The 17,376-nt window shown below is 50.7% G+C and overlaps 1 protein-coding gene across 6 annotated transcripts in view; it reads left to right on the forward strand.

The window, feature by feature from the left end:
* PACS2 (phosphofurin acidic cluster sorting protein 2) overlaps window positions 1–17,376 on the forward strand; it is a 69,186-nt gene that overhangs the window by 10,615 nt on the left and 41,195 nt on the right. For all 6 annotated transcript variants that reach the window (XM_084291073.1, XM_084291075.1, XM_084291074.1 and 3 more), the window contains exons 2-4: window positions 9,730–9,817; window positions 13,282–13,371; window positions 16,261–16,386. In XM_084291073.1, coding sequence (XP_084147199.1) covers window positions 9,730–9,817; window positions 13,282–13,371; window positions 16,261–16,386 — 304 coding nt within the window. The remainder of the gene's footprint in view (window positions 1–9,729; window positions 9,818–13,281; window positions 13,372–16,260; window positions 16,387–17,376) is intronic.

Below are 17,376 nucleotides of genomic sequence, written 5' to 3' on the forward strand. Positions count from 1 at the left end.
AAATAAACACCCAGAGAGTGGTAGCAAATCCACACTGGCTGTCTGGCAGCCAGGGTCACATGCCAGAGCCCCCCAAACCCTTTTATTGTTCTCTGTAGGGAAATGTGGTGTCTTCAGAGGTGTGGGTTTGACTACCTTGGTGCTGGCTGTCGTGCCAAACCACAGCCCTGGGAGACTTCTTGCAGGCTGGTTCTAAAATCTTAAGATGGGAGGCGTTGTTCTGCTACTTGTAAGACGTGAGGAGGTAGCACTAGGCTAAAAAAAAAAGCTTGCTGCATGTGGTAATGGCTGTGGTCATATGGTAAAAATCAGAGCTTGGGTGCGATCCTTTGAGTCAAGGAAGTATGAAAGGAAGGAAACATCCCGTCCTGATGGTCAAAATATGTTGTGGTACACAACAGCTTGCTCCTATCTCATCCCACCGATGGCCCTGATGTGACAGAAGTGGTTTCGGACAGCTTGAGTGTGTGTATCTGCTTTCAGGATGCTCCTTGACTCATCCGTAAACAGGAGGAGTGGTCACAAGGCGATGCTGATACCTCTTTGCTCTGAGCATCGCCGTCACGGAGCATTAGCTGGTTGCATCAGGTGAAGGGCTGAGAAGGGAGCGTTTTCAGCGAGCTGAGCCGGGGCTGGCTGGGGGCTTGGTGCTCCATGAGCAGTCTGGTGGTGTGTCCTGCTCACAGGTGGATAACTCTGTCTTCGTGCTGGGTGTGCTCCTAGGTAACCTCTCCCAGCGGCGAGCCTTAATGCCGCCTCGCATCCATCCACGTGTTCATGCCTCATTTACCTCCATCTGCACTCATTCCTGCAGAACATCTCCACTTTAACCTGATAAGGCTGGCTTCGACGGGAGCTCCTAGTGCTGATGAGAGGTTGTGGGTGCTGAATGGGTTACGGTTGTTGTGAACCGCTTGTTTTTATTGCTTGTATGCAGCATTAAAAAATCTTACAGAGCTCCGGAACAGGTCCCGAGCGGTGTCCATCACAGCTCACCGTTCTGCTCGCTTACACGAGTCACTCCGATATTTCAATAAATACTTTGACAAATTGAACTAACAAGCCCAGGCATTTGCTTTGCCTTGCTGGTCTCTTCCTGCTTTCAGGAATGAAATATCACCAGCCGTGATGCTGAAGAAATGTAATATCAAAATAATATTGAATCTCTGCTTGCCAGCTCAACTTCCGACAGCTGCTGAAGAGGATTAGAATATTAAGCAAATGCAAATGTTTCTCCTGAGCAAATCACTACGCTGTGCCCGCCACCAAAAACAGTTGGCACTGGTGGATCTTCCAAACCCCTCTCGTAAAAATTGTGGTTCCTTTTTTCCCTGGTAAGCCCAAAGGTGCTGTGAGCTTGCAAAACAGAGGGTAAGCAAAGTCTGAGTTGCCAGGTTTCCTCCCTTTTCCGTGAGCCATGCAGTGAAATCTCAATTGTGAGTAGTTGTTTCTTTTTTTATAGAAAACATATAGACAACGTGGGGAGTTATTTTCTAACATGCGCTATTTATTTCAGCAGCGGCTCCTCAAAGTAGAGCGTGCAGGGTATATTTAGATGTGAAAGGAAAGACTGGGAGAAAAAAGATGTATTCTGAGTGTTGTTGAGAGACGTTTTGAGATCACCCGAGGACTGGCGGTTTCCTTAAAGGAAGCTGTGTTGTTAGGAGTGGATCAGAAGAGCTCTGAAAGCCTGAGGCGTTCGCAGCCCCGCTGCAATCCAGGTGTCCCCCAGGCTGGAGGGACAGCCTGGTCGTGCACATTCCTGCCTGGGAGCTGGGGAAGGTACATCACAGTCCTCGCCAACGTGAGACCTGCTTCAGCTGCACTGCCGAGTAGCCTGTGCAGGTCAGCTTTAAAAACTGCAAGAGGTCCTAGTTTTTTGCTCATTAGTGCGTTTCTGGCTGGTTCTGTAGTTTTTAAGGCCTTTGGTGCAGAGCTTGCGTTGTGCCTGACAGCAGGCTAGGCACTGCGCTCCCTGTAATCCTTTCCAGTCCCGTTTAGATGGGTCTGGAAATTGAAATCCTGCTGCTGGTTACTGCTGAAGTTCCTTCTCTGGTGGTAGCGGTGGTAGTTCGACTTTATCCATTCAGTTAACCACGTTGCCTAGGCCGATGTCCTCAAGCATTTGGCTTTTAAAATCTCACCAGCTCCCTCATTCCCGGTCTTTTGTGATTCGTTTCCCGGCTTATCTCTCCTGCAGACAGTGTGCAAATAAGCAAGCGCTGCCCAGAATATTTGATGGAAGCAACGCGAGGATGGTGGAGCACAGCACAGCCTCAACCAAAAGCAGCAGGAGGCTTTTCTTTCCTTTTCTTCCAAGGGGAACTGAGTGCTTTTGCAGTTTCAGCCCTTTCTTGACCACTGGTAATATTGCAAAGCTCCCCTCAGTTTGCCCCCTCCTTGCTGGGCAGGCAAATCTGCCAGGGATAGCATGTTTTAGCTGCTTTACCCGAGTTGTTTTGTTCCGTTTTGAGGGATGTTAACCAGTGTTTCTAATGTGTTGAATGCTGAATAGAGTTCCCCAGCTTTAGTGGCGGGATCTGGAGTTCTTTGTGGATTATATTTAGCGCTGATGGAGCTTGCTTTGTCAGCTGTGTGTGCTGTTGCCTTGTAAAAACTGGCACCATTCAAACCTAAATAAATGCCGCTGAGAAAGAAGAACCTTCCTTTTTAGAACTATTTTAACCTGTTTGACTGGGAAACATCCTTTGAGCTGTGGCCAGAGAGCAAATCAGTTGTCAGAAGTGCAGTCCCCTGTGTGAAGCACCTGTGCATAAATGACCTGGTGCCGTGGGGCATGATGAGAATCGTGCACAAAAAATGGTTCTAACTTGGGTGATGAATTTTCCTCTGTCTTTGACTGTCATGCCATTCATCTCCGCAGCCAGCAGAGGAGCATTAAACGTGGGGCACGGAAGGGATCAGCGCGGACCGTTGGCCCCGTGGTATGAGGGCGGCGGGATGCACGTGCCTGGGCTGGAAGCAGGCCAGGATGGCAGGCGTGTTGCAGTGAGAGCAGCGCTGGGCTCTGTGAAGTGTTCTTCCAGTCTGAAAGCAAGCCCAGCAGCAGGATGCTTTGCATATTTGGTTGCTCTGCTGGCTGATACCAAACGTACCATCAAAGTTCGCTCATGTTTTTCACTGCTGTTGGCTGCTCTGTCTTCACCCTTACGGGACATTTTGAGTTCTCTGTAAAAAAAGCAAGCAGCCATTTGGGCTGTAAATTATGCCTGTGTGGTTCTCCCATCTTGTTTATTTCAGGCCAAACTTTGCAAAAAAAAAAAAAAACCCTTTTCATCTTGCACTCAATGCAACTGGCTTAAATCAAAGGTGCAGTATGGCCTGCATTGGGAATGGGCCACCTGCCTTGGGCCCGTGTGGGTCACTGAGGGAAAAGGGAGCTTGTGAAAGAACAAAACTCAATAAAAACCCTCTGAATCAGTTTTCAGACAGTCTTTTTATTCGGAGCGGTGTAAGGTGGGTCTGTCAGAGGAGCACCTGCTTTTAAGGCCTATGTCCTGTAGGGTCTCGCCAGGCCTGACTGTTGCTCGTGCATTGAGGGATGGCTGAATGAGAGGCAATTTGCCATGCCCCATGCCATGATCCTGCCTGGTCCCCAGAACAGGCTGTTCGGCTTGCCTCTGTGCCAGGAGGTGTAATGGAAGTTAATCCATGTGGAGGGAAATAAGGCAGAAATGGCAAATTGGTCATGGCCGAGAGCAGGCTCTGATATAGGGGTGCCAAGACGCCGTCTGTCTTTCCTAGCCCATTTTCCTCTCTGGAGGCTTCCTGGTCCTGAGCTCTGGTGATGAAGAGAGCACCGTGATGGGTTGGTAATGCAGAGCAGCCCCGTGCTGCAAGCTCTTCTGACATGGGCCTCGAGTCACGGCTCCTGCTGGCATCGGTTTTCTCTACCCCTTCCATTTCTCTGGCCTGTAAGAGCTTCATGCAGAGCCTCTCGCTCTGCTGGACCTTCTCTGGAAGCCTCCTCTTCATCCCCTACCCACCCGTTCAGTTTTTGCATTCCTTCCCAGAGTCTCCCTTCGTTTTGGGCCATGATTCGTTTGCTCACGATGTGGGTATGCTCTGATCTGTAAGGTATATGGTGGGGAGCTGCCCTCTGCCCTAGCTGGCTCACGTGAGCGCAGTGGGTTGTGCCTGCCTTTTGTTGCTGGCCAGCTGAGTTATGAAGCCCAGGCTCCAGAAATTGCCTGACCAGCCCGTATTGTACAGGCTCCCCCTCCCTGACGTGCTGCTTTGACCGCTCTCATTAGATGCTGGGGTGGGACCCTGGCATTTCAGCGCTGCGAGGCTTTCTGGGCCAGAGTGGGCTTGGTAGAAACGCAGCTACCACTGGCCTTCGGTCAGCTGGATGTGGCTATTCCTGGTCTGTTTCCATCCTGCTGCTTGTTCCTTGGCAGTGGTGCCTTTGGGTCACTCCAGCTACCACTAAATTAGCACGACAAACATCAGATGTGTTTGTGTCATCCACAGTATAGAAAATGTCATCCTGACAGTCTGTCAAAGGAGCCTTAACCCTCAATCAGCTTTTCACTGTTTGCTTACTTTAGTCTTTAAAGCTACTATCACCTTCCTACTCCCTCCAAACTTTTAAAACATCAGTCAAACACCAGTACCAAGGGCTCCTCGGTTCGTGTCAGGATGCCATGGAGTCGTTTGTGGTGGTGGATTTGAAGAGGCAAGCTGAGAAAGGTGTGTTTAACTCATCTCCTGCCTGTGCTTGGCTTTGCAGCAACATGGTGTGAACACGTAGGTGAGATAGACAAACTCCTTTGTGCTCCATCGCTTGTCTGAGAAACGGACCTAATCCCTGCTTGGTGTTTTTTCCTCCAAGTTGTCCTGTAGATTGATTTGAAACCATCAAAATGAAGTGCAAGGAGCTGTGAATGTGCAAGAACCAAGATGCTGTCTGAGATCACCGAATGTGTGAAGAAAGAAGCTTCAGCTCTTGTTGGAACAACTTCTTGAAGGGAAGGAAAGCTTCGGTTTCTCGGTAGCACAGTTCTGAGCATGTAGCTGGAGGCGAGCAGTGGTGACAAATGGGCTGATGTCCTGCTGATGTGACTGGGACCTCAGGTCTTGGTCAGGTAGTCAGGATGTGGTGGGACACGGCTGCCAGCTAGCGCACAGTTTCGCTTGGCTACCTGGAAAGAGTAGTTGGAGTTGTGGAGGCTTCACTTTAACCCCTTGCAGTGCCCTTTCCTTCTGAGATGACTGAAGCACTGTGAAGTGAGACGTGTCAATTAAATACGTCAAGTCCACGTTTGGTGATAAAGTTATTTGGCGTGCAAGGATCCTGCCTTGGGTGAGGCCCCCAGAGCCAAGCAGCAATGTTTTGGCCTGCTGAGGGAAGAGCAAAGAGCTCTCTGCATTTTCCCACTGAAATGCTGGATTGGAATATCTAAGCTCAGCTGTGGTTTCAGCATTGTGTCATATTGATTGCATGCTGCTCCTCAAATAGTAAAGGTGTCTCTGCAAAATTCTAGGATCTCTTCAAAACGATGCAAGTTGCAAAGTTTTGACACCCTCGCCCCTTTTGCGGGCTCAGTCTGGAGCAGGAACATTTGCGATCCATTTGTAGTGAGAGGGACAGTATTTCAGCAGTAAAAGGGCAGTGTCTGGCTATGCGTGTGTGTCCTTGTGAGGTCCTGGGTAGAGCCTGTTGCATAAAATAAGCTGCCATCCTCTTACCTGTTTGAACAAGACCTGCTTGCTGCAGCACTTCTGTGGGTCTTAGGCTCGAGAATCTTAAGAGCTTAATTCTCTGTTAATGCTGGGAAGTGGATTTCAAGATCCTTGAGAACAAGAACAATGAAAAATACTTGCTGTGCAATTGTTTCCTGGCTTCTTAAAGCTTACTTGAATGCATCTGTAGCCAAAACAGCTGACTAAAGCCTGCCGTTTAGCTCGGTGGGACATGTGAAGGAAGGAGAAGGTGGCGGCGGATCCAGGCCCATGACACATCTCTGCGAGTTGCACAAGTTATGTTTCTGGCACGAAGGAAATTGGTGTGCTCGACCTCTGTCTCGTTTAATTTGTTCCTGGTTGGTTTGTAGGCTACCAGAGAGCAGGACCAAGATGAAATAATTTGAGGGAATTAGCTCATAAGCCTTGGAGAGTGAAGAACCTCTCCTCTTGTGTTTTCTGCCATTGATACCCGCAGCGGCCTTGCTGTGACACATCAGTGACATTTGAGGACAGCTTTTCTCCCCAGGCTAATTCCCCTGGGCCAGTACCGAGCCCTGCATCTAGCACGTGAGTGCAACAAGTACAACCACATCTTGTGCCCCTCTGCCTGGGCAAAACAGGCGTAGGAAACTGCGTGTGCAGTTGGTCGGTAGTGCTTTGCAAGTGTTCATACCTTGCTTTAGCAGCTGCCTTGGAAAAATGCTGTGCAGGGCTTCTCGCTCCGGCCCGGCCCGCACAGCCGCCCCGGAGCTATGCGCAGAATGGCTCTGTTTATCTGGGAAAGTGTGTGTGTAGGCGGCTGTCTCCCTCCACTTCTCCTTCAAGTGGCTCACGATTTATTTTGGGCCTGTCTTGGATGTAAAGTGTCAGCTCGAGAGCAAACCACTCGAGGTTGAGGTTGAAAGCATCGGGGTAGGAGGCTGCTTGATGTCCTGAACTGCCGAAGCGCCTCCGGGGCAGTGAAACCGTACAGTGACCAGGTGCCTTGCTTGCCTCCACCAGCTGATCGATGTGTACTGAGCTCAGAAAAAGCGTTCCTGGAGTGAGGTTGCCTCCAGGAACGGTTTCTTCACAGCGCTTAACATGGGCAAAGGACACCTGTGTAGGGAGCTGGAGTCTTCCTGCCCCAGCTTCCATCTTGTGCTTGGAGCCCCTGTAGCTGTGGATGCATCTGTTATTATTCTTGACTTCCAGAGGGCTTAATTAAAATACAGGTCTTTAATTTTTAATTTTTCCTTCCTGTTGATTCGACTGTCTCTGCGTGAACAAGGCCTCAGCGCAATTACTGCGCTCCCTGTGGAGAGCCAGACATTTAATTCAGCGAGGCAGAGGCTTTCTTGGAGGGGATTTATTTTCCTGATCTTTTTACTCTGAGGGATGCAAAAGCAAAATACCCGGTGAGTAAAGAATCTGATGCCTTCTCGGGTTGTTCTGGGCATGTTTGGTGGTGGATCATGGTTACCAAAATGTGCAGATAACCCCCTCCTGGAGCAAGGAGCACGTGGCGGAGCTGTTCAGCACCACTTGCGTGAGCAAGGCGAGTCAAAGCCCTTGGGGTCGGGTCCAGGTTTCCCCTTTAAAACCGGGTTCCTGCAGCGCTGCCGCAAAAAGGTTAAGTGTTTTATTCCTGGAGGAGGCGTTCGGGTGTCTCGTGATGGGCTAACCCCAGAAAAAAGGGGTCAGGAGAGCACCCTGTGCCTCCCCGCCGTGGGAGTGCGGTGCGTTGACCTGGCTGCTCCTGCGAGGGACACTCGGCTGGGTGGAAATCTCAGATTTCCTTTGCCCTTTCCGACGTTCGCTTCAGCTCACTCGGTGCTTTGGCTAGCTCAATCCCCCACGTGCAGCCGCGGATCGATGCCGGAGCACACACACGGAGCGTTTGCCTGCGCTTGCGGCCGTGCAGCTGCAGGCTTTTTATAGACTGCTTAAAATACCAGGAGCTCCTTCGGCCTCAGGCCCGAGGCTTCCTCAGTTCCCGTTAGGTGTCTGTGTACCAGGTGATGTTCCCGTGTTTGCAGAGATCATGCACGTCCGTGAAACTTCCAAATGCAGCCTCAATCTATTTTTGTTATTATTATTTTTAAGATCTTTCCAGGTCTTCCCGTCTCTGTCCTGCTTAAAAACCTGCTGCTGTGGTTTTGAGGGGTGGATCTGACAGCGATGTGGCCACTGTTCGTGCTTGGCAAGTGGCCCCCAGGTGCCACCCAGCTCTGGGTGTGCTGGCACGCTTGAAATCTGCTCTTTTTGTGACAATTTGAGATCTGCACGGCCCCTTTCTGCCACTTACTCTGAAGGCTGCTTTGATTTGTAAGCTGCAAATTTAGACTCAAGACCTGGGACTCTAAACATGTTGAGGGTGAGGGTGTTTGGGTGGGATTTAAACTGCCTGCTTTTATTTTTCTTTATTTGTCCCCTCATGGAGAAGATAAACATTTCATTGTTGTTCGTGAGAAGTGTCTTCTAGTACCAGCAGTCCAGCAGTGGGGGATAAAGAAAGCAGATGCGTCCCGTCTCTTTTTAACTGCTTTTGTTTTTCTGATCGCTCTAAAGGAGGCTTTTAATTTTTTTTTCTTTTTTTTTTTTTTTTCTGAGCAGCAAGTGCTCCACAGGGCTTGATCAAAGCTCATAAATGATGGATTGAAGGAATGCCCAGCAGAGAACAGAACGCCCTTCTTGTGCTGTGCTCTGTGTGCTGAGAACACCATTGTTTCCTCGCGTACCTTTTTCCTCCTCGAGCTCGGGGCCGGGCAGAAAAGGCTTTTGTTCCTTGCCTGTCGGCCGAGACAATGGCAGTGTGTTGTCCTACCTCTGCTCTCACCACCTGACCGGCCAGAGCCCTGTGGGTTTTGGCAAGCCCGGTGCAATTGTCCTGCAGCTCCGGCGTTGCAAAGCAAACAAATGGCATCACAGCCTCCTTCCTCCAGATCCCGGCCGGGACGCTCGGTGGGGGCAGCCACGTGTGCTGCTTCCATTGGGAAAGCTGTGCCCCGTCCTGCACTCCGGGTCGAGCCTCCTCTGCCTTCCAGCATGCTGGATTTGGGGCTTGGATTCGGGCTTTGCTCCTGGCCCGTGTCACGGATGGTGTCTGGTCCCCAGAGCCGCCCCTGCAGCTTGCCCTGGCCTCTGCTTTCCTCAGGCTGAGCTGTCTGCTTCAGGTTCAGCCCTCCCCGAAGTTTGTTTTCTAGGCACGCCCTCGTAATTAAACCAGCTGGTGGTAACTTCTGCGAAGCTGTGACAGTGCCAGCATCCCGGGCCCATTACCTCAGAGCTTTAACTCGAGCTGCACCTAGGCCAAACGCTCTCCCTGCCCAGTCCCGGTGCTGGAAGGCAGACGTGCAAACAGCTTTAGCCAGAACAATGTAGCATTGCCTGGGTAAAGAATGTGATTTACTTGCGTATGTGTGGCATGTGAGCGCCAGGGCACTGCGTGAGCCCTCGCTTTTTTTCTTTTCTCCTTTTTTTTTTTTTTGCTTTCCCATTAGAGATGTCTGAGCCACTTGTTAGCGCTTTTGTTTGGGGGCGAGGAGGAGAACGCGTGGGTCGGCGGCGGGAGGTAGGAGTGAGATCTTCGAGAGAGCAGAGCCTGAAACCAAAAAACCCAACAAACTAGTCAAGCTTTGTAAACAAGTTTAAAATTAGCCTGACCCACTGCTTTTGTATTGCTGGAATTTAATTCCCCTGACCCTAAAGCTTTTGGTCTGATTTGCAGCAAGAGTTCCCAGGCTGAGGTCCCTGGAGGTCTGTGCTGTGAGGCCGTGGGTCTGCATCAAACAGCCAGACGTACCTGCTGTCCACCTCATATTTTTTTTTGTCCTTATATTTGTGGAAGGCTGGAGAAATTTGGTCTGAAAAGCCCGGGAAGCCTTGGGTATTTCTGCTGTCTTTGTGTCTGTATCTGTGTGTGCCTTGTGGCTGGAGTCTGCTCTCCCTCAAACTGAGATGCTGCTGCGTGAGAGCTGCTCGGAGCTTTTCCTTTTTCAGGCATGATTATAACTGTTTCTCTTCTGTTCCTGTTTGCAGGTTGTGCAGCTTGACACTAAAGAAACTGGTAGTCTTAAAGGAGTTGGATAAGGAGCTTATTTCTGTGGTCATTGCTGTCAAAATGCAGGTAATTGCTGCTCAGTGCTGAGAATCAGACGTGTTGCTTGGGTAACGTGCTGCTTACATCCATCTGAGGGTCCATAACAGCCGCGGGCCACTTCCCACCTACATCAGGGCATTCTGGAGATATGGGGAGTCTCTCGTGGTCCTTCCCCTGTGTTCCTACTACATCTCACTGTTGTGACTGAAGCCTGTTGTTCCCTGAGGGCTCAGCGTGAGCTTAAGGATGCTCGTTACAGATCACATGCAGTCACCTGTTCTTCCTGAGCTGTCACCAAATCCAAGCCTACTCTGTATTTAACATGCTTTGGCCCATTTTAGGGCAGAACATCTTGGTAACTCAGTCCTGGCATGGGAGGGTCTGGAGGCTGGGCCGCCTCCTGCCGAGGGGCAGCTCAGCTCTCAGGAGCCCAAGCTGGTTTTGTAGCCAGGTGCTTGTCAGTGGATTTATTGAGTGCCTGTACGTTTTAATTTGTTTCCATAAAAAAACAGCTATCATCCAGAGTAAATAACCTACTTTGCAGCATGGGTTTGTGCCATCTAATTAGGTGCCTACATATAGGTCATGCTGCCTGGAGGCAGGTTCAGAAGGAAGCGACTCAGTTCCACTGTGTGGCACAGCATCAGCTGGACTCGAGTGCTCCCACCACTGTCAGTGCTGAAGTACTTACTGATTAAAAGCCTGGCGGACCTCTAAGTAGACAAATACCATTAACCGTGCTGAAAAGCAGCGGCTTTGCAAATAAAGGGACAGGCAAACTCCTGCAGAGCTCTGGTGGTGTCAAAATCCAGCTTGGGAGTTGAAATCACAAAGGCTGTATGGAGCAAGAACTGAAGGATTCAGAGAAGGATTCAGAAGCTGAGGATTTAGCCAGTACCTCTCATCTCCGTGAGCAGTCCAGCTGGGACAAAATCGTGTCCCTGTGTGTTGGAGAGGGTCCCCACACCCCTGGCAGGGAGCAGAAAGGTAGGGTGCAGTTTCACACGCCTGAACTGATGGGAACCTCTGAAGACACACAGCTCTGGGTTTGCAGGCTGTCAGATGCTGCTTGTCACGGCTGAAAGCTTTCCATATGTTTGTACTCCAAGACAGTGGATGCATCGCTGTAAGGGCCTGAGGCTTGTCGGTGAAGGATCTACGTGTGAAGTGTGTCAGGCTTGGGTAGGAAAATTGGGCAGCTTTTGCTAGAACAAAACCTCCTCCTCCTGTCTGGTGCTGAGTGCTTCTACATTCTGTGGGTGGAAAGGGCTGGAAGTGGTGCCCCAGAGCTGCAAGTCTGAAGGGGTTTTAGCAGATGGGACTTTCCTGTCTATTTTGGATACCCGCTGTGACCTGCCTTGCTGTAGGAAGTCAGACGCTGAAACCCGAGCAGTTCTCCCGCAGTCCCCTCTGCAGCAGGGCCGATCCCTGAAGACCTGGAAAGCGAAAGGACTCCTCCTGTATTGCTGGGAACATTTGGGGTGCTTCTCCGACAACTCCCAGGCTGCGCCTCACACCCCTGGGCCGTCCTTTTTGCCCTTGGGCTGTCCTTCCAGCCGACCTGGAGCTAACGTGGCCGCGACGACTGCTGTCCTGAGGGTGCCCATGGCTTCACCTTGGGTGTCCCTGGCACCGATAGGGGTTCGATCATCGCCCCTATCTCATCGTGATGTGCCATTTAACGGTGGATGCAGCACTGCCACTGTCCCCGAGGCAGGCAGATTTGAGGCACTCTTATTAAAGCCCCTTGATGGCTCGCAGGTTATTATTACGGTGCTGACGAGCTCTTTTAAGGCCGCTGAATTTGCCAGCGCTCGGGTGTCTGACACAGCTATTGTTTGAAGCTGGCGATATCGGATCATCAAATATATGATCTCTGTCAAAGGACTCGCTGTCTTTGCATGGGGAATTGCAAGAGAGAGGTGTCAGGGCCTGGAGCCCTTCCAGAGGGGATGACTGAATTCAGACCTAATGAGAGCATCGCACCTGCCTTTCCCATGGCTCCTCGCCGCCACCCGAACAGGGACGTTCAAAGAGTTGTCAACGCCATTTCCCAAGCTGCTGCACTATTTATCCGCTGCAGTCTCCTCCAAGCAGCTATATTTGGGCCTTCCTTAGATTTAGGGTTGCGTAACGAGTGAAGCAAGACTGTGACTGCTCGGAGATTTGCAGCGGCGGAGCAGATGCCGCTGTTGCCAGCAGCAAGGCTGGGCGTGCTTCACTTGCACGCGTGCTGCTTTTCCTGGGGGGATCCTTCAGCTTTCTGCCCCTGCTCTGCTGCCTGTCTCCAGACCCCCTGGAGCTGGGCACCTCTGCAGAAGTGTTTGGGGAGGAAGGGATGTGAAGGAGTCCCGGCCTCTCTCCCTGGTCTCAAGGTGCTCTCTGGGGCTGAATTACCATACCCAGTTCTGCTTGGGACGTAGCTGGGCCGTGTTTACCCGCTTGCCTGTCTCTAGTTCCCCAGCTGGTGCTTTTTGGAGAGCTGCAGTTCCGTGCTGCTGGGAGATCAGCCCGGCTGGACAAAGCCAGATCTGCAGCCTCAGCAGAAGAGCGAGCCAGCGGCCTCTGAAACTTGCCACTGTTTGAACAGTGCGGGAGCGTTTGCTGGGCAGCACTTTGTCATGTTTCCCTGCTAGTTTTCCCTGAAACGTTCCCCGAAATGAAATGCTCACGCAGGAAGCAGCCCCGTAACTCAGCGTATGACAGCCCAAACAGCGCTGGTGTGGAGTAATCCTGTCACGTCTCCAGACTCCCCTGCACCGTTTAGGGGATTTCTTTTCTCTGCAATCCCAATCGCTCAGAGCTGTTGGAACAGGTTGAAATCCCCGCTTTCCCCAGGGAGGGGTGTGTGTAGGAAGAGAAGAGATCAGTTTGTCGTGGCTAGCGCCGGAGGGTTATGTGTGACACTGCAGCCTGCCTCCAAACCCCGCTGCGGAGCCCGATACCTACGGGCTGAAATCATAAACCCAGGCTGCAGCTCGAGGGCTGGGGGCTGACTCACAGCTTCTGAACGCTGGGGTTTGGCAGAACAAAAGCTGCTTTGTTGCAGCGAGGGACAGTAAATATGCCCAAATCTTTATTAGTCAAATATCTCCCTTTCATCTCATTAATATTTCACAGGCGTGCAAGGTCAGATCCATCCGTTCGCTTTCTCTGCGGCAGTCCCTGAAAACACTTCCCAGTTTTTCTATAAAGGGGACAGGGCTGGGATGGCCATCCAAGGCTTCTTCCATTTCAGCCCAATCTTCTGCCCCCTCCCCAAGGCCAGAGCCACTCCAGCAGTGCCTGCAGATCAGCACCCAGCCCTGCCTGCAGCCTGCTGCCCCGTCTTTTCCCTGTGGAGAGGCAGACCATGCAGCCCTAAAGCAGCTCCGGGTGATACCAGGGAGGGCAGGAGCCCCCTGATTTCACCGCTGAGCCTGTCAGGTTGGAGGTTGGGTGGTTAAGGAAAGGACTGGGGGATTCACCACGTGGACTTTGTTTCTGTGCAGGGCTCCAAGCGCATCCTGCGGTCTCACGAGATTGTATTGCCCCCGAGTGGACACGTGGAGACGGAACTTGCGCTGACCTTCTCGCTGCAGGTAGGGCGGGACGCGGCCTCGGGGCCTGTGCTCGCTGCAATTGCTGCTTTTCGGTGAGATTTGGTGCTTCCTGGGTCTGTGGTCAAGAGCCTTGTGTTGGTTGCTCCGTTCCTCAGAGCAGCCTGCCCCGGTGCTGCCTCCTGAGTAGGGAAACGAGGTAAATAGAGGCTGACTTGCTGCAAGCAGGAGGGAGGATCCTGCGTGCACGCAGCAGTCAGACAGACGCTCAGAAGCACTCCGATCTGGGTTATCTGTATTTTGGGACTAGATTTTGAAGTCGAGAGTTTGATCTGGTAAGAAGAAAGGCTCCAGGGATGATGCAAGACAGAGCGGTTGTTACTCTGAGACCTGGGCAGACTCAAAGCAGATGAGATTTCGGTGCAGATGGATGATAACCCCGGGACTGCACAGGCAGGTATGAAGATGGCTGGTGTTCGTAGTTGTGTCCTGACGCAGCCCCCAGGCTGGGTTATCTGCAGCGTTGCAGCCCTCCGTTGTGGGCAGGAATGACACAGCCACGTGCTGGGAATAAGGATGCGTGGCCGTGGGGGCTGCAGCTTTACAAGGGCAGGGAGCAGAGCCTTAGGATGAGCCACGTCTCCCTCTGCCAGTCCCGTGTCGGAAAGGAGCAAGTGTTTCTGCCCAGCTTTTTGGAATCAACCAGGAACGCGTTTGTTTTTCTGCAGCTCAGAGCAATCCTGCAGCAGGGCACAGAGCACTGCTGTTAAGTCGGTTTCCCCTGAAGGGGCTGGGAATTGAGCCAGAACAGAGGAGGAGGATGTCCGTGACACTGGCAGCCCTCAGAAAGGAGGGTGTGAGAGGAGCAGGCTTAATGCAGAGACGTGCTGCTGCTCTCTGACTGCAGGCAGGATCAGTGCTCTTGGATGCAGCAGGGCCTGGGAAGCCTTCCTGAAATGGCACAGCAGGACTTTTATGACAGCTTTTATTGTTTCCTAATTGGGCGATGGCTGGAAGCTACTCTTAGCTAATGACTACAGCCTGAGCCAGGTACAGTCTGAATTTAGTGCCTGGGATATTTTGGGAGTGGTGCTGGGCCACCAAGTAAAAGCGTGTGGATGTCTCAGCGGGAGAAAGTCTCGGCGTCTTGCAGCAGCCAGCAGCTCCGTCCTGCGCTCTCAGCTCTCCCAGCTCCACGCCTTGCTCGGTGCTAGCTGTGTGGACGTGCAGCCCCTTTTACCTTCACAATCACGTCCTCCCCAGCTCTTCCTCCTGGATGCAATTCTTGTTCCTTACGCAGAGCGTTTCCTCGTCAGCATTGAGGTGACAGGACAGGCTGGCACAGCAGCGCGCAGCCCGTTGTGGCTGGCAGGCTCTCACTCCAACAGAAGGGAGGAGTTTCCTGTTGCTGTTACGCAGCTGGAGGAAGGAAAAATAGTGTGTCCGATCCCATTTCACCTCACTAGCTAGGGCTAGAGCAGCAGTAGCCTTTCTGGCAGGTAAGCTGCCCTCACTGCTTTTCCTCACCCGTGGGTTTCTCAGGATCGAATGAAATTCCCTAGGTATCCCAAGCACAACCTCACCCATCTTCAGAGCACTTAATTCCTGTGTTTGATCCTCCCAGATGGGGGGGATTTTGTCACCTGGGCTTCAGAATGAATTTCTTGCTTTGCCTCTTGCTGTCCTGGGCTGTGTGATGGTCCCCTCTTCTCACCCCTTGGATGTGCCGTGCGGTGCTTGGAGCTTCCCCTAAACATCTCGTTTCCAAAGATTTTGAGCCAAAATGTGTCACGGACTGGCAGTAACTGAAAAGATTTGGTTGAAACCATTCTTTAGAATTCATAAGCCCTGGCAGCAGTTAAAAATAGCTTGGTGGTGCAGTGGAAATGGCTCAGCTGTTCCAGAGGACCTTGCTTTTAGCCGAGGAGGTGAGTGGCCTGGGTGTCTCTGTACTTTTTTTATTAAAATCATCTCTACGAATGTTCATCAGAGGTGGCAAGGAAACGCACCTTTGAAAATCAGAAACCTGCACGTGTATGGACTTGAGCCATCCAGTTCAGTCCCGAAAGCTGTGCACGTTGAGGTGTGTGATGTGTTTTGTGATGGTCTTTTAATTGCGTGGACTGTTCTGGTGTTCCTCTCTTCTGTGTGGCCACTTCCTCGTGCAGTGCACAGAAGATCCCGTCCTTGCAGAGCAATTAGTTAATTAGTATTCCGCTTGTTTGTGCGGCCGCTGCTCCTGGCTCTCTGCAGAGCAGCCAGGCCTGCTCTGGACTGCAAATTAATACCTTAAGGTTTCTGGTGACACCCAGCACTTGTATGTATCAAGCTTTTTCCTAGGCAGCAAGTTACTTTCAGAATGTCCAGAGCAAGGGAAAAATACTTTTTGCCTGTGAAATGAAGCATTTTTCTCTGAGGTATGTCCAACGTTAGGATCCCTGCCTTGACGTTCTCCTTTCTGCAGACCCATGCAGCCCAACCCATTTCTTGGGGGGTGCTCGTTGCTTTGGAACCAGACCCGGTCCCAGCCCTTACAAACCAAACAGCTCCTCTGCACCCCTGGGCTTGAACTGTTCCTGCAGGTGCAGGGCTCCCCGAGCTCTCCCCCTGTCCCTTGGGTGGCCTTGGGGCTCTGGCAGAGCTTTGCCAAGGCTGCTTTTGAGGTGAGAGGTGGCTTGGCTGCTCCCTCAGGGTGGATCAGGACTGCATGAAGTGCTTGGCTGGGGAAATGAAAGTCCAGAGCTGAGAGCTCCTGTGAGAGATAGAGGCCTCTTTGGGATAACAGAGGGTTGTGTGTTGAGGTTTAGTTCATGTAGGCACTTCTAAAAGCCCTGGGGTTAACCCTAGGAATGGGATTGAGCCGTGAACCAGGCAATTGGGAGATAATGTTAAGGGACGTAATAACCTTTTGCGTTGTGTTTCCAACCTCAGTACCCTCACTTCTTGAAGAGGGAAGGCAACAAGCTTCAGATCATGCTGCAGCGGCGGAAACGGTACAAGAACCGAACGATTCTGGGCTACAAGACTCTGGCTGTTGGCTCTATCAACATGGCTGAGGTGAGCAGCATTTGGCATGAGCCATACTTCCAAGAGGGGATATTTTCCCCATTCCCTTCTCTTTAAGCCCCGTGTTGTCACTCTCCTCATTGAGGAATACCTGGATGGATTTCATGTGACTGTCTTTACAACTGCAATTAGTAGTCAGAGAAAAATATTTTTAAAAGATTTTAGTATTGAGCAATAACGTTTTGTGTTTTCTAGCTAATATCTTGAGAGCTAAGGGTTTCTTGAGGGTTGCTTATTAGCTTACAAGGTTTGTGGTATTTTTTTAGCCTTGTTTGGTTTTGTTTTGAGTTGGAGGGATTCCAAATAATTTCACCCAAACGCAATATGAATCCCCTTTGTATTCAGGACACTTCAGCATGTATTTAAATACTTGTACATTTTCTTTTTTACTGTGTTATGCAAAAGGAACAGTAGAAAGTCCAGGTTGAGTTGAACTAATGCATTTGTCTCATGTTCTTACATGTAAAAATGTTGTTTCATATATGCAGAAACAAAACTGTAAGGGGCACTTGTGCAAGTCTTCCAACCCTAAGAAATACTAAGGTTAAAAAAACTGAGGTTTGCTTTGTTTCCCTGCACTACTGTTTGAGAGTTCAGGATCACGTAGTTTTTATCACTTTGCTTGAAACACCCTTTGCAATTCCTGTTTGGTTGTTCTTGGTAATTTAGGTGGAATTACCTGTGCATGAGAGGTAAATAATAAAAATGTTCAGATTTACTCTTAAAATTAATGCTGGAACCAAGAATGGCTAAATTATTCACTAAAGCGTTCTGAATGGCTTAGCTCCACGCTTCATTATTTCATGCCCCGTTTAATCTCTGCCGTTTGTGTTCGTATATTTAGAGATGTGCTTAGCAGAAACAAATTCGGTTTAATGCCAATATTTTTCATCAGAACTACATTCTATCAGCAACTTGTTACCATCCAAAATAGATAATGTTGTGCTGTGGAGAGTTATTACTGTGTTAAATAATTCATTA

Source organism: Netta rufina (assembly GCF_964035555.1).
Source record: "Netta rufina genome assembly, chromosome: 8".
In the NCBI taxonomy this organism is placed as follows: Eukaryota; Metazoa; Chordata; class Aves; order Anseriformes; family Anatidae; genus Netta; species Netta rufina.